This window comes from Arachis hypogaea, chromosome 2 (genome assembly GCF_003086295.3).
Source record: "Arachis hypogaea cultivar Tifrunner chromosome 2, arahy.Tifrunner.gnm2.J5K5, whole genome shotgun sequence".
NCBI lineage: Eukaryota > Viridiplantae > Streptophyta > Magnoliopsida > Fabales > Fabaceae > Arachis > Arachis hypogaea.
In genome coordinates this window covers 96,718,420-96,739,554 of record NC_092037.1, presented here as the reverse complement: position 1 = coordinate 96,739,554, position 21,135 = coordinate 96,718,420, and the positions used below count along the sequence as shown (strand labels likewise).

The 21,135-nt window shown below is 31.2% G+C and overlaps 2 protein-coding genes and 1 long non-coding RNA gene across 3 annotated transcripts; 2 read left to right on the top strand and 1 right to left on the bottom strand.

The window, feature by feature from the left end:
• Positions 1 to 893: 893 nt before the first annotated feature.
• Positions 894 to 3,903, bottom strand: LOC112754299 (receptor-like serine/threonine-protein kinase At2g45590). The gene is made up of 3 exons (XM_025801913.3): positions 2,458 to 3,903; positions 1,985 to 2,309; positions 894 to 1,548 (listed from the first exon to the last, which is right to left on the bottom strand). The coding sequence occupies exons 1-3, from the start codon at positions 3,732 to 3,734 to the stop codon at positions 1,069 to 1,071; spliced, it is 2,082 nt and encodes a 693-aa protein (XP_025657698.1). The 5' UTR covers positions 3,735 to 3,903; the 3' UTR covers positions 894 to 1,068.
• Positions 3,904 to 8,173: 4,270 nt separating this feature from the next.
• On the top strand, positions 8,174 to 11,103 carry LOC112754297 (uncharacterized). Its single transcript, XR_003178462.3, has 4 exons — positions 8,174 to 9,566; positions 10,153 to 10,200; positions 10,610 to 10,823; positions 10,922 to 11,103. It is a non-coding gene; the product is annotated as an uncharacterized lncRNA (long non-coding RNA).
• A 7,976-nt stretch (positions 11,104 to 19,079) lies between these two features.
• On the top strand, positions 19,080 to 20,501 carry LOC112728872 (uncharacterized). Its single transcript, XM_029290401.2, has 2 exons — positions 19,080 to 19,110; positions 19,207 to 20,501. The coding sequence occupies exons 1-2, from the start codon at positions 19,080 to 19,082 to the stop codon at positions 20,499 to 20,501; spliced, it is 1,326 nt and encodes a 441-aa protein (XP_029146234.2).
• The last annotated feature ends 634 nt before the right edge of the window (positions 20,502 to 21,135 follow it).

Here is a 21,135-nt window from a genome sequence, read left to right as displayed (position 1 = left end):
ATCAAGGGAAATTTATTTCAAACATAATACATGATAGAATTTAATAGTATCGTTATTCCAGCTATTTAACCAGTATTTATTGTTGTTATTGTACTTAAAACTCAAATTGAACAATTTGGTATAGGTTTTTTTATTCAATTCCTTTTTCTTTTTTCATCTTTATCATTTATATCAAAATTTTATTACTAATAGTCCAACTAATCCAACTTGAAAATTTGTAGTATATTCTATTCCGACATGAGTTTCTTCTCTCCCAAGACATTAACTCCATAACTCGAAACATTGAGAATGGGTCAAGTTTCTATAATCCTTCCTATTTAAAAACTGATTCTTTTTATTTGTTCCAAGGGGCTTAAAGCTAAATATGCCAAAGCATGCATGTCATAGGTCCACTAACGATAAAATGATTTTATGATTCTCATCTCGTTTTCAGAGAGACAGTGCACTCTCCACTTAACACAAAGTAACATCATAATCACTTATAAAAAGGGAATAATGGGGCCAACATTTGTTTCCCCTCTCAACTGAAACTTATGCTAATTACAAAAACATTGGCATAGTCTGTACATAACTTTAACAAATTAGACCAACTAAAAAAAAAAAGATGAATATGATCACGAAATTCTTAATATTTAGAGTCAGAAGGCACTTGGCATATACATATTCATATATTCTTTAAAAAGTACCAAATTGCTTCAAAGTAAAAATTAGTGTTCCCATGTAGACCAAGTGCCACAAATTTGTCTAATTTTGGGTCCAGTTCAAATAGAGACACAGCTGTTTATGTATCCATTGTCTCAGTGTTTCTATATTTGCCTTCCAAAAACAACCCTAATATGTGATTGAAATCATGAACTCAAAAAGTTAATTAAGATTAAAAAGGAAGAACATGGTAAGAAGAAACAGTCCTATAAGGGAAGTACTTGATTTATCACTATTTTTCTCTTTTTTTTGTTTTGTTTTGTTTTGTTTAACATTAGTTTCTACAAATGATGAATAAAATTAGAATTGGACCTACAACAAATACACTCTTACAAGTTAATGAACAATACACTCTCTTAATAGAACTCACCGAGCCTTCTTCCTGGACTTGAAGAGAAAATTCGAGGGCGGCGACGGCGAGAACTCGAATGGCAAGTGAGGCGTGTCGGCCTCGCCGGAGAGCATCCCCACAATCTCCTTCATGGACGGCCTCTTCGCAGGCGATCTCTGGAGGCACAACAAGGCAATTGTGATGCAGAGCAAAGCTTGTTCCTTGTCCAATGAAAGAATGTTAGTGTCAACAAGATCCAAGAGCCTGCCATTGTGAGCAAGTTGCCTAGCCCATGAAATCAAATTAGCCCTCTCGAATTCCGAGATCGGCGACGCTGTCACTTGAAGGGGTCTCCTCCCAGCAACCAAAACCAAAAGAAGAACACCAAAACTATACACATCACATTTCTCAGATAATTGGCCACCACCACCATATTCAGGAGCAATATAACACACAGTCCCCCTCATGCTTGGAGTGCTGCTGATTCCACCACTCTTTGGTATGTCACCACTCACCTATGTTGCACAAATACAAATACTAAGTATCAAGTACGACGAATTTAATTTCGGTGCACTGTAAGTGGGCATCTAATAACATAACGAGCAATGTTAGGGGGCCAGTAATATTTGTGATTGGTAGCCATCAACTAGCCATCAATGATAATTTGATGGTGTGAGATTGGTATGAAATTTCATCCAATGGCTCACATTTCTCTGCTGGTTACATGCTGGCCAAAATGCAATAAAATTGCTGGCCCCCTAGACTTTTCCTAACATAACGACACGTCAGCAAAAATAACTACCTTTTACATTCATCGCGAATAGTTATCTAAAAGAATGGATATGATTCCACGATCAATGTTAGTACATCAATGTTAGTACTATACATAATTACGGCAGTCGCATATTTGAGTAAAAAATTGAAGTATTTGTGCATTGTCACGGAACTCACCCAATCTTGGCTATTCCTTCTGCCATTGTTGTTTCGGATTAGTTCACCACTCAAACCATCAAGCCACCAATCAATGCTCCCTCTGCTGGTCTTGTTTTTCCTCTTTCTCTTCTGATCCTGAACCACCACCAAGTCCTCATCTTTGTTCTGCCACCAAGCTTCACCACCATTGTTATCAAGGCTCCTCTTCTTCTTCTTGCTCTTCTTCGCCAGCTCCTCACAGAACTCCTCCTTCCACCACTCCCTCGGCTTCCGATTCTTCTCCTTCTTCTGCTGCGGCTGATTCTTCACCTTCTCCTCGTCCAATGAAGCCCACCAATCCAACCTATTTTGCACAAATTGGAATACAATACAAGCATTGAATACAATCAAACTTAAAAGTTTAAGATAGCAATATTTGATTCAGACATAGATACACATAAAATCCAATACATTAGTAAAAATTGAAGTATTTGTGCATTATAGAATCCAACCTCTTTCTCTGCTTTTTCTTCTTGTTCTTATTCTTGTTTTTGGCTTCCGAATCCAATCCTTCAACACCACCATTATTCTCTGCATCACAACTTATGCTACTTGGAGAAGCAACCCATTCATTCTTGGGCATTTCTTTCTTTATCTCACTACCAATCCATTCCATAACATAATCCTTAACCCTCCCTGATTCTGACCCTCCACCATTGTCCTGTTTCCACCACCAATCCCTGCCGGAACCACCGCCATTAACGCCACCCTTCCTCCTCTGATTCCCACTCTCCACACTCACCCCATCAAACAACCCATCCGACAAGACGCTACCTTTCTCCAACCCCACCTCCGGCGAAGTCCCCGCCGCCGCCGGAGACGCATCTGAATCCAAAACCCTCCCCGCCGCAAAACTCTCTGGCGACCTCTCCAAATCAAATCCAGCAGTAGTCCCAGTCGCCACACTCTCCACCACCGAACCACGATCGCACTCTTCATCACCACCGCCGCCGCCACCACAATCACCACCGTGAACTTCCTCCTCCACCACCACAACCCCAACCTCCTCCTTCACCCTGGCAAGCCCAAAATCCCCAATTTTAGCCCTAAACTCAGAATCCAACAAAATATTACTCGGTTTGATGTCACCATGAATCACCGGAGGGTCACAACAATGGTGCAAGTACTCCAACCCTTTGGCCACCGAAACTACAACATCGAAGCGCGTTTTCCAGTTCATAAGCTCGGGACACTTGCGATCCAAAAGCGCGTCTTGGAGGCTTCGATTCTTCATTAGCTCATAGACGAGTATGAGTTTGCGGTTTCTTCTGTCGGAAGAGAAACCCAAGAGAGAGAGAATGAAAGGTGAGTTGAGATTCGAACAGAGAGAGAGTTCGTTGTGAAACTCGCGTTCGCCTTGGAGGGAGCCCGGCGAGTCCATGAGCTTCAGTGCCACGGTTTCGCCGGAAGGGAGGGTGGCTCTGTGGACGGAGCCGAAACCGCCGTGGCCGAGTTTGGTGGACGGGGAGAAGGAGTTTGTCGCGCGGCGGAGGAGCGTGTAGGAGTAGCGGCGGTGGTTGTTGTGGTGGTGGTGGTGGTGGGGGAAGGGGGTGGTGCGGTGGAGGGAGAGTTTCCGGTAGAGGAAGGTGAGGAGGGTGAAGAGGAGAGAGAGGAGGAGGAGGATGGTGAGGGAGAGGGATCCGATGAGAATGATTCTTTGGTTGTGGTGGTGGTGGTTGTGTTGGAGGGGTGGCGCCGCCGTGGAGAGTGGTGGTGGACGGGAGGGCATTTTGGTAATAATAGGTGGAGAGATGTGTTAACCATTCATGTGTGTAAAAGAGTTAAGAGAGTGTGAGAGTGTGAGTGATAAAATGAAAGTGAGAGAGGGTAAGTGCAACTTTTATGATATCATGAGCCTAGTTGTTTGCGTTCTTTTTGGGGCCAACCAATCTGGAAATAATTAGATAACTCAATTAAATTATTTATATATTTACATATTCAAGTCTATTAGACTATTAGTGTAGAGTGCTTCTTGCTTTTTTGTTTTTTTTCCTAAATAGGATTGAGCTTTCAAAGTTTCCCTATTCCTACATAAAGAAAAAAAGAAAAGAAAAGAGAGAATAATAATACTTAGTGAAATTAATGAGTCCTCTAAATAAAATATATATTAAAATAATAATAAATTTGATAATTGATTTTTAATATGTATATAATATTTTTAAAATGATGATTGGTCAATATAAATTTAAATATGTAATTTTAATTTATTTATTATTGAATAATTTTTAATATTTCTTAGTGTAATTGGTATTTATGAATACAATATATGTAAATTCAATAAGAGACAAATATATTTAGAAACTAATAGATGGTAGTACTAAAAATTAGGATAAGTAACATATAAAGTTATTAAAATATTTATATTATGCAATATTTTAACATATTATTATTTTAAAAGATTATAAATATATTGTTTATTATTTCATAGTATGAACACAAGTGTGAATTCTTTACTTTTTTTACGTTGAGGCTAATAAATTGTGTATGTGGTGATGTGACCAGAATTAAACAGGCTAGTGGTTTTGTGAGTTATGATGAATGCAGATGTTGTGTCCTCATGGCCTATTTTCAGGCTCGTAAAATAAAAAATTAAATGGCATTGTCATAAGTAACATAGGGTCAATGTAAAATACTAAAATAAAAAAACTTGCAAATAAAATTTTATTTGACGGAATTAATTAATACAGTTAGAATTTAAAATCATAATTATTATACACATGAAAGATGAAATAAGTCTATCCATGATGTAAATGGAGTGAGACCCTCTCTCTCTCTCTCTCTCTCTCTCTCTCTCTCTCTCTCTCTCTCTCTCTCTCTCTCTCTCTCTCTCTCTCTCTCTCTCTCTCTCTCTCTCTCTCTCTCTCTCTCTCTCTCTTAAAAGTCGGGTTGTCCCAATTTATGTATTCCAACCGATTATAATAAGGTTGATGTTTACATTTATTTTATTTAAAAAAAAAAGAAATACAACTAACGTTTAAGAAGTTGTGTTTAGAATAGACCATGGTGGGTGTATCCTTTTAAAGTAATGTTTTCTTCTTTTTGGTTTTGGCTTGAGTTTTTAGTTTTTATTAGATGTAGTATCACATATTCAAAACTTGAGTAGAAGTTTAATCTTTAATAAAGATATTATTATGATTAGTTTTATATGAAAGTGAAATTATGTTAATTGCCATCATGATTAAATGTGAATAAATTTAATATATTAAACAAAAGAAATAGACAGAAATTCTAAACGATGAATATTTAAACCTCTTGCTGATGGAAAAGAAAGAATTCAATTATCTCATTTGCAAAATTAGTAGATGATACTATTTTTTTTTTTTTGTGATGATGATATTGTGGAAGTAGTTTATGATATTATCACATGAAAGAATGATTACTTACCAGTAAAGTATTTAAGAATTTTTTTGGGGACTAATCCGAAGAGGGTGAGTACTTGAAAATAGGTAATTAGAAAAAAAGGATAGATTAAAGGGTTAAAAGGGTGAATATTTGTCAAAGACTGAAAATTTTGTGTTAATTAAATCGGTTCTAAATAGTTTACCTATGCACTATTCGAGCCTTTTTAAGATCCCTAAAGATGTGGCTACAAAGATTGTATCCTTGCAATCAAGGTTCTTTTGAAAAAAAAAAAGATGAAGAGGTTTGGCAACAGTTAAATAGGAAGTTGTGCAAAAACCAAAAGATCTAGAACAATTAGGAGTTGGTGATGTTACTTTGAAGAATCCAGCACTTTTATTCAAATACTGGTGGAAATTCAACAAAAAAAGAATGTCCAGTGTAGATGAAAATCGTGTAGATATGGAACGTTTGGGCTTGAGTTTTAAGGGTGCAGAATATATACTAAAAAGTAAAAAATTTAAAGAATTTTTTTTTTATTGTTGGATGGATTTTAAAATAGTAAAATTAGAAAGAATGAATGAATGATATGTTTTTTTATTATCGTTTAAAACGTATGGAAGACTTGAAATAACAAAATTTTCAATAATACTAATGTTATTTTGTTTGGAATAGAGAAAAAAAATCTTATTTTAGAAGAACAAATAACTAAGTGATTGTGAATTGAAAAATGCTAAATTTTAAGAGTGATTTGATTAATATGAGAATAATTACAAACATCATCAAACACATTAAAACATTTTCTATTTGTTTATTTTTATCTCTTGTTTAGTTGTGCTATCTTATTAGAATTTTGCTTTTAGAATTAATGTTATGTTTTATTATTGAATAGATATTTTATTAGGGATGATATTGTTTGTCTAATATTTGAGTTTGTTGTGATGGGCTCTTTTTTTATATAGAAGTAAAAGTAGGAATATATTTTAATATTATAATTTTTGGTGTTTTTTAAAAATGTAGAAGATACACAAATCGAAGGGTTCAATTTTTATACTTCAGATTTTTTATTTTTTTTAACAGAAATTACTCGATCCGATTTCTATACTCTCACAAATTCCTCGATCCAATTTCATAAATTCCTCAGTCCAATTTTTATTTATTTAATTAAACGATTCCAAATTTAAAAATAACATCTCATTAACCCACATTTTAAAAAAATATCGTTACTATTCCAATATCAAAAACAAAATCTGTGTTGTGATGACTCTTACATTCTTTTGTAAAAATTTTGTGACATGTAAAGTATAAAAAAAAGTTATTTTCTAAAACCTCCTTAAAGTAATTTTAATTTTTATTACTTATGCTCACAATAATAATAATAATAATAATAATAATAATAATAATAATAATTAAGTGTTTGATAAACAAAAAAAATTCAATTAATATATATTAAAATAATATTAATTTATGTTAATAATTAATATGTATCTTAAAGATACATAATAAATTTTTTTATTAATAAAAAATTTAAATATTTTTATTTAATAAATATAAATAATTTTTTTATATTTTTCATAAAAAAAAATTAATTTATAAATTAATAAGTGTCTTTTAAGTTTTAACGGAAAAATGCTCACTACAGCAAATACGGAGGATAGCGGCCGTTGATTGGTGGCTGTTTATCAAACTGCCACAAAATTAGTTAGATAGGCGTGGTTATAGTAGCGGTTTGCGCTTCAGCTACAAAAGAAACCAAGATAGCGGCGATTCTTCCCAACTACCGGAAATCAAATAAAAAAGAGAGCCAAAAACCCACAGTGCCTCGTCACTCACTTGACCAAGTTCAGAGCTCTCTGAATGACTCCCCCTTCTCCAACCCTAGCTTCTCCTCGACCACCAACGCAGCGCCATCATCGATCATCACCCCAGCGTCTCCGTCAGAACCACAGAACCACCACCGTCATGTTCTTCTTCTTCTTTCCTTCTTTCTTCTTCTTCTTCCACCTTTGCCGAACAACTCCCGCAAAAATCATTTCTCTCTTTCTCTTCCCCTGTCTCTTGCCTTCTTTGTCTCGCCGTTGGCTACCATCCTGCGCCGTCGCGACCATCTTCTTCTCCTCCTTACAACCTCGCATTGTGGCTCTGTAACTCGCCCCTACCTCACTCATTTCCAGCCGCAGAATCAGAACAGGGCCACTCCAGTTCCAGCGTGTTCAGACGCAGCAGCGGCTGGTCACTGCCACTGCATCCCTCTCTCCTATGCTCTTGCTCTATTCTTCGACTCAGGTTCTCAGATTTCTCCTATGTTTTAGTTAATTTAGGATTAGTTATATGTTGATTCTAGTGTTAATTTAATTTGGTTATGATTATTTGCCGTTATTAGTTGAGTTTAAGTTAGAATTAGGATTTTCTGATTAGAATTAGTGTTAATTTATACATAGTTAAACATGCTGTTAAAAGCTTCTTGAGTTTGAATTTCAATTTGTTTGGATCGATTGACTGATACTTTACTGAGTCACTGTGAAATGCTGCTGATTTTTCATGTCATTGGTGCTGAATTTTGAATTGGTGTTGCAAAGAATAATTTTTAGTGCTATTTTATGTTGTTTATGCTTTTGCATGCCAAATGTTCGACAATATGCCAAATGTTTGCAGTTTACAGACGTGAAACCAAAATCCGAATTATCTTCATTTGAAAGTAAGTCTTAGAATCTAAATCATCTCAGAAGGTATATTTTCCCTCTTTTGGTTCATTATGATCTACTTCTTATGTGATCATCATAAATTATATTAAGTACAAAATTTCTTAATTGTGTAGTATGTTCTGCTTTAATTGGCCTTATGCTCCAATGGCATGATCTTCTACCATACTTAATACTGCAAAAGTATTTTATTTTTATTTATTTTTTTCTAATTGATGGATACCCACATCCTCTAGGAAGAACTGTCTAGATAGTAAGTTTTCAGTGCCAACACTATGCCTCTTTTCATTATTAAAGTTAGCTACATGAATGTGTTTTGAAAGTGATTAGAATTAGAAAGTAAATTAGAAAGTAAATTAGATGTGTTCATTTTCTAAAGCCACCCTTTGGAGCATATATATTTTTTATATTTCAAGTGATTCATATTTTAATATTTTAGAAAGACAATGTATGTCTTTGCATATAATTCACTGATGATTTCTATTTGGAATCAAACTTTATAAGTCAAAAGAATTAAATGTATAATGAATTAAAAGTTTTTAATGTATTGAAATTTTAAGAGTTTGTTCTCTATGAAGAGAACTTTATTTTTAGTATATTAAATTACTCTTAAGGAACTTTGTTTACATTTTCTTTTTCTTCTTTTAATAGCTTTACTGAAACAAGAATGAATAGTTATCAAATATCAATCTTACTGTGCGTGCCCTCTTATATCAATTTTGATTCTTTGTAGTTTTGGTTTTGTTTTGCTATGTTTTATTATTTCACATACTAAAGACCTCATCGGCCATCACTAATCACAATAACAGCCTTGGATAAATGAGGGACCATCTATATCATAATCTTCAGAGTCTTTGGATGCTTATTTACTATTTTGCTTGCATTGCTTCGCTACCAACACAAAAGAATACCACAAATGGGAATGCAACAAACACAACCTAAGTTAATGCATACCACTACCTTAGACACACTCATAAATTGTGTAAAGATGCTAACAAGGAACACATCGATTTAGAACAGCAGCTCAACCATAGAAAACGTTAATTCCAATCTTGTAAGAGAAACCATGGTTTGGAATTGCATTTCACCCCCACGGTCTAGACCCATCACAGATATAATCCTCAGATGTCAGAAGTCAACTATTTTTGTTTGTCTTATACTTTAATGAATGAAATTGTTGCAATGTCATTCACTAAAACCAAAACTAGTGCAGGTGGTATTTATAAGTGTGCTGTTTTAGTTTCACTTTCATATTATTTCTTAGGTATGTTTCGCATTTTAAAGTACTAGTAGGTTAGTTTTATTGTCATAGTCATCAGTGATAATAAGGGATTATTACATGATAGGTGTTCTTGGCCTTTTATCATTAATTTGATTTTCTAACAATGATGCCATGACTCCTGCCAAGAACAAGAGCACAGCTGGTTTTGATTTGGCGAAAGCCTGATAATGGATCCAGGCCAGACTAACAGTCTATAGATTTCCACCCTCCACAGTTGATATAGTTGGAGATTCTTTAGGTATGTTTCCCTCTTCTTTTACCTTACATCCAATCATTAAATATATGCAGCACATTTTGGAAAAAATAGCCCAAATTCATGAAGTACTCCAATGGTTTAACTTATAAGAAACTCAGAAACTCATTAAACATGGCTGTTGTATTTACCTGGTGAATTGGATATAGCTCCAGTATCTTAATCCATGTACAGCTTATTGTTTTATAAGCTCCCACAATTTAAAATCAGAAGCAGCTGCACAAATAATAAAAAGGGAGAAAAAGGAAAAGACATAGCTCAAAAATGTGAACAGAAAAAATCAGACATCAGAAAACACCACCACCCTCCTTAAATCAAAGAACGTTTGGAGCATAATTTTTAAAATATTAAAAAAATCTGGAAAATATTTCACACCTATTCTCCTGGTAATTGTTGACTTTATATGATGTTTAAGTTACTGTTGATAAAGCAGAAGATTTCATGGAAAACTATATTTGCATGATAATTTTACAAGTCCAACCCTGCTTATATTTTCATGATAATTTTGCAAGTCCAGCTTATTTCTAAATAAACCTGTTTCTTTTTTTTTTCTTTTTTTTTCCATTGGCAGGTACAAGGCCTACCAGCTGTAACTGAAACTGTAGGACCTTGACAAAAGGTAATTACTTTTATTTGGCTTATACTTTATTGAGATCCATAGTAAGGGCCTTGTTTGCAAATTTTCTTATGGCATAAATGTTTGTGTAGGTGCGTGAGCAAAGAGAAAACATAGAATTCACATCCTTGTGATTTTATCATTTATTATGGATATTTTGTTATTATTCACTTCTGGTTTGTTCTTTTTAGTTTGATTTATTCTGAATTTTCTTTCTATGAACTTTGAAATTGGTTTAGCTCGTTTTTTGTATCCATTAATTGTTTTGCTTCATCGATGAAGGGAAAAAAAGCTCAATAGAAAATCTGTCTTGTATATTTCCATCAGTAAGTTATATACCATGATGTTGTTGTGTTGTGTTGTGTGCTGCTAAATTTTCATTTCAAAGCTTATGAAATTGTGTTGAATGTAGAACATTGGACAAAACTATTTCAAACTTGGATACGGAGTTAGCTTCTGCAAAGGCAGCTCAGGAGTCAATTCGCAATGGCGCTTCTCTATCAGAAGATATATAAAAGCAACTTAATCAACTCCTAAGAGAAGGTACGTCATGGTCATTGGAATCAACACTGCTTTTATTAGCAGGAAAAGAAGAGACTCTGTCCACCAATCCTGGATGCCTCAAGGTTCATAATTTGATCCATCAATCCTAGTATTCTGCCACCATTTTCGCAAAATTCATTGTGGTTTATGATTATCTATTCTTGTCGTAACATGAAAATAGGTGAGAGAAGAAAGAAGCTAGAGGAAGAGAAATGCATTATCATCAGATGTGTATCTGGTCATGTGTAAACTATCTCATTTCTCTTTTGTAATTTCTATGATTTTGTAATTAGTCATAGGAAGAGAAATGCTTAAATTATATCATGATTGCAATTTCTAAATAAAAAACTAGAGATTGTGTAATAGAACTCTTTGTGAATTGATTTTGTAGGATCATGTTGAAGGATACCTTGCTATCAGCAAACCAAATGTATCTTTAAAATTAAACAAAAATTAGTGTTTTTTAAAAGGAAAATCTAAATTTTTTTTTAAATTTGTATTGAAATTAGCGGCGGTTTTATAACCGCCGCAAACAGTTCTAATGGAAAAATGTAAGAACATTGTGGCGGTTCGAAACCGCCGGTAAAAACTGAACTAAATTCTAATACCTGTATATCGCGGTGGTTTAAAACTGCCGCTAAATTAGTTGCCGCAAAATACTGATACAGCGGCAGTTATACCAGCGGTTGTTGAAAACCGCCACGAAATCATCTCCCGGCGCCAATATCCATGGCGGTCTAATAAACCGCTGAAATTTGATTTTGCGGCGGTTTAAAACCGCCGCTAATAGAGAAAAAAACTGCCGCCATGTAACGCCTCTCTTGTAGTGGCTGGTAGAGTTGTGAGCTGTAACTGTGGATGTTTCATGTTTCATTCGATTATCAAAGTGAAGTCAACGAGGAAATCCAATTGAAAGAGCGAGTGAATCTTGTTGGGACTTGGAACGGACATCACGCGCCTTGAACTGCGCGTGGAAGGGATTCCCATGTCACGTGCATCAATCTCTGGAACGTTTACCTTCGCAGATGCAGTCACCACTGCCATGCCATGTTAGTGGGTCCCACAAGTGTAAGTTTGTTAGTAGTAGTAATTTAATTTCTTATTTTTATACAAAGAAACCGAAAAAGTGATCACTTTTTAAGAAGGCAAAAGTGAAGTATTTTTATATAAGAGAATAAAAGGTTTATTTTTTTGTAGTGTTATTTTTTTTTTCTTTTAGATAATATATTTTGTATATAAAATCAAGTAAAATTAAAGCACTATTTTAACTTTGTTTTTAGATTAATTTGATAATATATATTTTCTTTCTTTTGGGTACTTTGTCTAGACGGTGATTGGCAGCGGTGAGGGATTTTACCCTTTGTATAGGTGAAGTTATATGATGGCATATAATAGTAATAATGAGAATAACATGTGCTTATAATGATATCATCTAATTATAAATAAAAAGTAATGGTAAAAAAGAAAAAAAAAGAAAAAGAAAAACTTTCTTGATAAATTGTGGGACCAAGTATACTATTTGGTACAAATTTTTCATTCAAAGTGATGTTTACTTAATGCATTATACTTAAAATGTTATAATATTTAATTTTTAGTCTTGATCATGAATAATCAAATTTTCATTAAAAATACCATTATTTTACTAATAAATCAACTTTTATTATGAATAAATTTATGAATAATATTATAGAATTAGTATAATTTATTATTTTTTATCAACAATTAGTTAATAATATTTAAAAGTATGATAAAAAATATAATGTAAATTACAAAATTAAAAATATTAAGTGGCTCACTAAAATTTGTTAACGTGCATCTTATTGAGTGGCACGGAAAAAAATAACTATTTTATGAAAAAATAAAATTTTAAAATTAATATTAAAATATGAAATTTTTATTAAAAAAATATTAAAGTCTGCAAATTAAATTCTGTAATTAGTATAAGAATCTCGGACTTTGGCAGTTATATAAAAAATATTTTAGCAGAAAGTTATGACCATAAATCAGGTCACTGTATGTGTAGCAGTCTCAGATTAAAAGGTTGACTATTAAATATGTTGTTCAAATATCGCTACTTTAATTTTTTACACCTTTTTATACCTCTTTTTCATAGGGTATGTATCAAGTTAACTAAATATCAATCATAATATTTAGATAAATTTGTTAAATATATAATTATTTATTTAATTTTTTAATTTAAATTTTTAAAAAATAATTTTATAAAAACAAATAAAAAAATTGAAAACCAACTTTTTAAGCAAGATATTTTAAGAGAAAACTTTCAAGTGATGATCAAAATAAAAATTGTTTCGCCAACTTTTAATTTTATTCTTTAACTAAATATTTTGACTAGTCTTAACAATATACCATCAGATATTATTAGCATAAAATTCTTTTGTATAAGTTAAATGCTTGATAATATTATAATAGAGTACGTAGTGGGGGGAAATTGAATTTTTGTTGACTAGAAAGTTTCACCAAAATTCTGCTTTCTACAATTCTACTTATTATTTAATCAACATTGACCTAGCAAAAATTTCTGAAGTCAAAAGGCAATATTATTTTATATGAAAAATGAGCCCACATATTGCATGTTTCAATGCCAAGTTAACTCATCATATATACTTCTCAATTAAGTTACCTATGTTACTTTATTTGTTGTAACAAATTAATAATTGACATCTATTATTATGGACATATAAGGGAATGATTACTTGAGGAAAAAGATTATAACAAACTTACAAAGTCTTTCTCATGATAGCACATTACATACACTATTTTTTTCCCTATTTAAATTATGTTAATTACATAAATAAAGTTATTTGGAATAAGTACAATGTTTTTCTAATTGAAGATATTTTTTCGGTTCTTCTTCTTCTTTATTTACACCTTAGCAACCGAACTTACTTTGTACTTTAGGAAATAAAAAGTGTTAGGACATAATTCATTATTAATTATTTGTGCTTGAAAGTGCGTAGATTATGTAAGATTTAAAAATAGGTTATTGTTAACAAATGTTATTACTACGAGAAGAATATTTTTTTATAGAAAATATCAAGTAAATGTTAATACTTTAAGTTTTTATGTATTTGCTATATTAAAAAAAAGTAAAAATGTTAACTTTTATTCTCTTAACCAATATTCTTAATTACTAGAGCATCTTTTAGCTAAATCATTAAAAATATTAACATGAGCTCATTCTCAATATTTTCAAATATTGCACTATCATATATATCCAACAAATATGAGTTTAAATAAGAGTGACAAGATAATTAAGCAGTGTCTTAATTTATTTTCTTAATTAACTAAGAAAATTCTCCGAATAATTAAATTAAAAGAATATATAGTACTTAAGAGTATTTGAGAATATTATATTATAACTCATTATCTAAAGATAAATATTATATGATGGCTATCATTACAGCGGTTATAATCGTTAAAAAATTTAAATAACACTTAAAATGTGTAATTATAATTAAGATAGCACTTTTTAATTTTTAAAAAATATGCATGTGTTCAAATTAAAAAATATTGCTAAGTAATAACAAGTAGTTATGGCTTTAATTTTAACTATACTTTCTAAAAATCATCAAAATTTTATAATAATCATATCCACCACATATAATAACTATTCCAGAATTTACCATATCAAAATTCTCAAATCTCTCTTGTATCATTTTCCTAGTGCATTATTGTTGACCCAAAAGCTTTATAGTATGATCATTATTACCAATCCACTAAGTAACATGTGGAGAAGAAATATGGTTCATTTACATGCTATGAACAAAACATAATATGATAATATTTCAAAGTTAACTGAAGATGATTTTTAGAAGAAAAGTCAGTGATAGCAATATTATATTATATATGTACATGCATGGCACATCAAATGTGTTGTGTGGGTGTATGGTTCTTAAAAGATGAAACATTTCCTTATATTCCTATCAATTAAAAGTTCCACTAAAAGCAAAATTACCCTCTCAAACAAACAATTTGATCATCCTTAATTAACAATATTATTGAGAACATTTTAAAATCCTAATCCCCGCTTGTTCATATAATGACAAAGTATAAGATATGAGTGGAGCCAACAAAAAAAAAAATTCAAATTACAGTTTAATAAAATTTAAAATATAATAATTCAACATTATTTAAGGTAATTTGCTAGTACGACATAACAGTTCACACAAATACAGCATTTGACTTTTTTGTAATAAACTTCGCAGGAAGAATCTAAAAGGTATCTAATTAAAAAACCAAAAAGTTGGAAAAAGTAGCATGGTTGCTTTTACACCTTTCGAGATCAAGTTCCATGCCAAAGCATAAAATAAAACAAGGAAGAAGCCAAAGGTTAATTAAATAATCTATCACTCTTTTGTGAGATATATTTCTCATTTAAATATACTGTATTTGATTCTTATTTCTCTTGTAGAGAAAAAAGGAGAGCTCATGAATCATGATTCTACTGGATTTCTTTTCTTTTGAAACATATGATCGGTGATATTGTTTTATAGGGAGAAAGATGCACACTTTTATTCCATGCAACAACCCCACTATTTTATATCACTAGTTTACTGCTAAAAAATTACCTTTACCTCAGCGGTTATTTATTTTATTTTTATCAATAATTAGGTATTAGCCGTTTTATATTTTATTATTCAAAATTTTAAATAAGAGCTTTCTTAATAATTATAAAAATATATCATGATAATATAATATATAATAATAATAAATATATAATTATTATAAAAATATAAATATATATATTTATACAATAATTATTACATTATTTTTTTTAAAAATTAAAAGCGAGACTCAAAATTTGCGATCTTTAGTGAATATCCAAAGATTATCATTTAAGTTATAAGTCATTTGACCATGATCATTACGTTATTATCATTAAATATTTGTTATTACTTATTAAAAATATTTTTATTATAGTGTATACCCTAATCAACCTATGAATAGATTTATTTCAAGGACTAATTTTCTTTTTTTTTCATAAAAAAAATAAAAAAAGAAAATATATGAATTATCATGTGAGACCCACTAGTTGGGAAGTGGTTGGTTCTAAAAAGTAGAAGCTCACTATTGTCGGAGGTAGGGCTGACCCGTGAGAGCGATATTTCCAATGCCCTAACTCATCATTATTATGTCCAATTCTTTACTTTATTACTTTCGTAGTAAAATCAAAAGAGAGAGAAAGTCACAGAGAATCAAAAGACAAATTTTGTTTTCCTAGACTTTTAATTTATTTATTTATTTAATTTGGATTAGAAACAGAGTTAACACTTAACACCCTTCAAATATTATAAGAAACGTTGTATAATTAACTAACTTCGACAGCTACATAAAGCAATAAAGATGTGTATTATTGATCTTAAGTAACATTGTAGCAATTTCAAAATATATAAAGTTTTCTAAAAAGATATTTAAAAATTTAAAATTTAAAAATACTTAACGAATATTGCATTAATATTTAACATTATAATATAATTCAATTCAATTGGCAAGAAAGGTGCAATTGTTTCTGGACTAGAAAATATTCCTTTGCAAGATTGCCTTTGAGATATCAAAAGCTTCCAAGTGTCCAGAAATGATCAAATGATTAAGAAGAAACAGCACTTTCTCCTATTATATTTATTTGGATATGATTTGGATATAATAGTTATATATATCGTCGAAAAATCTAATAATGTGTTTATATGTATGTGGAGAATAATATTGTTTATTGCAATAAAAATATTATGTATAAATAAAAAAATAATCATTATATATTTGTATATAAATATATATTATAAATTTATTTTTAATATATATTTTATATTTAAATATATTTTATATAAATAATTGATTTAATAATTAAAATTTAATACATATGTATCATTATTGTTAATATAATTCTAATATAAATTTATGGTGGTTACTTTAATTATAATATTTTTACGTGAAAATAATATTATAAATTATTAGATAATTCAATTAAATATATTTAGTTAAATTTATTAAATTATTTAACAATTCATAATATCATCATTACATTAAGTTGTCATTATTAAAATAATTACCTAAGTTTATATATATGTAATCTAGTCACATCTGTAATATTATAAGAAGGAAAAGTATAAGGAACCAAAAGCTTATCAGCCAAAAATTAAACAAAACTATATTAATTTATATTAATAATTAATTAATTTTAAATTTTTTAAATTCAAAATTTAAAAAATTTCAAATTGATTAAATAAACCTAATTAAAACCTATAAAAACCTTTTTCTTTTTTCTCACATTAATCTATCCACTTCTAACAATCACAAATTCAAAAAATATATAAAAGAACACCCATTTAATATGAAAAAGAAACATTCTAATACTTAATAGAAGAAACATCCATATATATTAACTCGTAAAAATTTTGAATTCACCCAAAAGTATTTGACTGAGTTTTGGCTGATATGTTTTTGGTTCCTAACTTTACTCTTATAAGAAATTACTTTTTAAGAGCTAACAAAAAAAAAAAAACATTTAAACGATTTCTTTTTTAATTATGTGATATTATACACACAACTTTTCTTTAATTGTAAAAAATCTAAACTACTGAATAATGCAACTGTTGCAAGTTGCAATTGACACTTGGGCATGGCTAGCTTGTGCCTTATGGGTTCATGAATAACAATACATCTATCTTATATAGTTTAATTTCTTCATTTTTTTCTCTAAAAATTAAATAAAAGGTACGTAGCACCACTTACATGGTTTGGCCATTTTGATGAAAAAGAAAGGGACAGTGATATTTGTCTTTATATATATACAACATAACAGCTTTATATATATATCTCTTGCAGGACAGTGTGCATTGTATTGTTTTATAGTAACCTTTCTCAACATGCATTTGTATGTTAATAACGTTGAAAATGAGAGAATGAATGAGATGTTTGTCGTATTAAGATTTTGTGACACATCACTCACCTCACTCTTTTTTGTTTTCATTATTGGATTATTGTATATGCTCCACTGTGTTCTTTTGTCCTTATTGTTATTCTTAATTATTTAAATATATATTTCATGCTATATATGCCTTGAAATTAATTAGTGTCATGATGATGCTACTACATCATTTTATTCTTCGACATTCTTATTCATTTCAGTGGTCCACAGAAAAATAAAATTACATTACAAAAACCTTTACACTACTACATACTACTTTTGTTTAAGGGCCAAGTACTTATATGTCAATTATTTAATTTGTCATATATTTATTTGAATTTAAAATATGATAGCATCTTAGAATATAACTCCTAGAATATATATATCTGTACATGCATGACTGTATGGATTTGAATATCTTCTTTCATGATAAAGCTTTTTTTGGTGGTTAAGAAATTAAGTATCCATACTTAAAAGAGATAATTTAATTAAGGGCAAATCATTGAGTAGCCTGGTTTCATTATATTTAAAGACAAGTATTCCTTGGTGAAATATTATTAAATAGTTTATTTTTCGGTGGAGATAACAATAATGTTATATTTGCGTTGGTATTTTACATCTTTTATATATCATACATTGTTTAAATAATTATAATATTATAATCAATTTTATTTATATGTTTATATTATGATGTTATTGTCTCTTAAGAGATGTCAAAGCTAAGGCACACATATCTAAATAAACTATATATAAAGATGTCTTTTCCTATTACTTTTCTTAGAATAATGATAGGTTGTTGATTAAAATTTTAAATCAACTTGCATGGACTAGAATCTTCATAAAACATGGTTAAAGAATTGAAGAAGAAAAGTTTGAGTTGAAAACAATAATCATCTATTTACTAGAAGATGTTGGAAGCTTGAAGATTTTTGAAGAACATTCAAGAGAGTAGTACATCTACAATATTCTATAACATTGAAGAAATTCAAAATCAAATTGAATTGAAATTAGAAGATTATAGAAACTACATGAATACAAGTTGAAAGATGATTCATGAAGCCAACTCATAAAATAGTAGTCATTACAAAATTGAGTTGTAATTCATAAATTATTATTTTAGTAGGAAGCATTGCCTATATAAAAGCATATATGCCTTATGTATTTTGAGTGTTCTATAATGAAATGTGTATGTTTTGAAATGTGAAAATTCTCTCCCTTGTTTTATGAGTGTTAGTGAGTTTGAAAGATGAAAAATATGATAGTGTCATTTATATGAGTGAGTGATCCTAGGGCAAATTAGTTGTGGGTATTATACTTACATTTGGTATCAGAGCTGGTTAATCCAGCGCCTGGTGTTTGAGAGTTTGTGAGGTGTGAGAAAGTTCTCACATAGTTGTTTATTCATAGAGTCAGTATGGCAAACACTTTTAATATTGTGTGGTCCGGTCCCAAGTTAGATGGGAAACTTGATTATAGTTATTGGGAGACTTTGATGTCCACCCATTTGAAGGCCCAGAACCTGTGAAATTTCATTGAACCAGGTTTGCAAGAAGGAGCAGATGCTGCCCAACAAAGGAGAGATCAATTGGCGCTATCTCAAATTCATCAAGGAGTAGATTATACGGTGTTTGGTAAAATAGCAAATGCCAAAAGTGCAAAGGAAGCATGGAACACGTTGAAGCTGTCATACAAAGGCGTAGATAAAGCTCAGAAAGCAAAGCTACAGTCTTTAAGAAGAGAATATGAAAGGTACGAGATGTCTAGCTCAGAAACTGTTGAGCAATATTTTACTCGCGTTACAGATCTTGTCAATAAGATGAGAGTCTATAGAGAATATATGCCCGATAACAAAGTGGTGGAGAAAATTCTTCGCACCATGCCGATGAAGTATGACCATGTGGTGACTACGATACTAGAGTCCCACGATATGGATACTATGACGATTGCAGAGTTGCAAGGAACCATGGAAAGCCACATCAGTAGAATACTGGAGAAGTCAGAAAAATCAACTGAGGAAGCCCTGAAAAGTCGAGTGAATTTCAACAAAGTTGCAGAATCAAACCGTACACAAGAAGGACGAGGTCGTGGTTTTAATTTTCAAAGTAGAGGCAGAGGAAGTTTTAGAGGTAGAGGTCGTGGCAATTACAACCAAGGAAGTTACAACAATTTTACACTACCTAATCAAGGAAGAGGTGGAACGAATTTCAGGCCTGTCAACCGAGGAAGAGGTCGAGGAAATTTTCATCAAGAAAGAACCAATTTCAACTGTTTTCATTGTGGAAAGTATGGACACAAAGTAGCAGATTGCAGATTCAAAGTGATGAATAATAATCAAGTACACATTGCAGAAAATCAGCATCAAAATACTGATAACAATCCGGGTACTCAGACTTTATTTTTTACAAGTAATTCATGTGCTAAAGATGAAAATATATGGTACTTGAATAATGCTTGCAGTAATCATATGTCTGGTAGAAAGGAGTTATTTTCTTCATTAGATGATTCAGTTAAACTATTATTGAAGTTTGGTAATAGTACAAAAATCCCTATTGAAGGAAAAGGGCACATACCAATTAGATTGAAAGATGGTTCTCTGAGTTATATTTCTGATGTTTTCTATGCTCCTGAACTTGATTACAATTTACTGAGTATGGGGCAATTATCTGAGAAGGGATATAAGATGATAACTTATCATGGATATTGTATTGTATTTGACAACAACAGAAGGTTCATAGATAAAGCAAAGATGACCTTAAACAGAATGTTTCCGTTAAAAATTCAACATGTTAATCCCTCTTGCATGAGTTCTGTGATACTTGATGATAACTGGTTGTAGCATATGCGGTTTGGGCACTTTCATTTTTCTGGCCTAAACTACCTGTCAAGAAAAGGACTTGTTTCTGGCCTACCACGGATTCATATTCCCAATTGTATTTGTGAGATTTGTCAACTGGGAAAGAAGCACAGAGATCCATTCCCTACAGGAAAGTCATGGAGAGCTAGAAGATTACTTGAAATTGTGCATTCAGATCTCTGTTCTGTAGAAGTTCCAAGTAATGGTGGTAGCAGGTACTTTATCACTTTTATTGATGATTTTAATAGATATACATGGGTATACTTTCTGAAGCAAAAATCAGAAGCATGTGATGTCTTTAAGACATTCAAGGCGTTTGTCGAAAAACAAAGTGGTTGTAAAATCAAAATTCTCAGAACAGACAGAGGAACAGAATATCTTGCATGTTCAGAATACTTTAAACAACACGGAATTCAACACCAACTAACAACTAGATACACTCCTCAACAAAATGGAGTTGCTGAAAGAAAGAACAGAACCATCATGGAGATGGTCAGATGCATGCTCAAGTCAAAACAAATGCCTAAAGAGTTTTGGGCAGAAGCAGTCGCAACAGCAGTTCATATTTTAAATAGGTGTCCAACAAAAAGTGTTCGTGATAAAACTCCAGAGGAAG

Excerpts from the sequence above, each read along its gene's own strand:
- LOC112728872 (XM_029290401.2), top strand. The coding sequence starts at position 19,080 with ATGGCAAACACTTTTAATATTGTGTGGTCCG. Across the intron at positions 19,111-19,206 it reads TTTTAATATTGTGTGGTCCG|GTTTGCAAGAAGGAGCAGAT; the intron begins GTCCCAAGTTAG and ends TCATTGAACCAG.
- LOC112754299 (XM_025801913.3), bottom strand. The coding sequence starts at position 3,734 with ATGCCCTCCCGTCCACCACCACTCTCCACGGCGGCGCCACCCCTCCAA. Across the intron at positions 2,310-2,457 it reads AAGAAAAAGCAGAGAAAGAG|GTTGGATTGGTGGGCTTCAT; the intron begins GTTGGATTCTAT and ends TGTGCAAAATAG. Across the intron at positions 1,549-1,984 it reads GAAGGAATAGCCAAGATTGG|GTGAGTGGTGACATACCAAA; the intron begins GTGAGTTCCGTG and ends TGTGCAACATAG.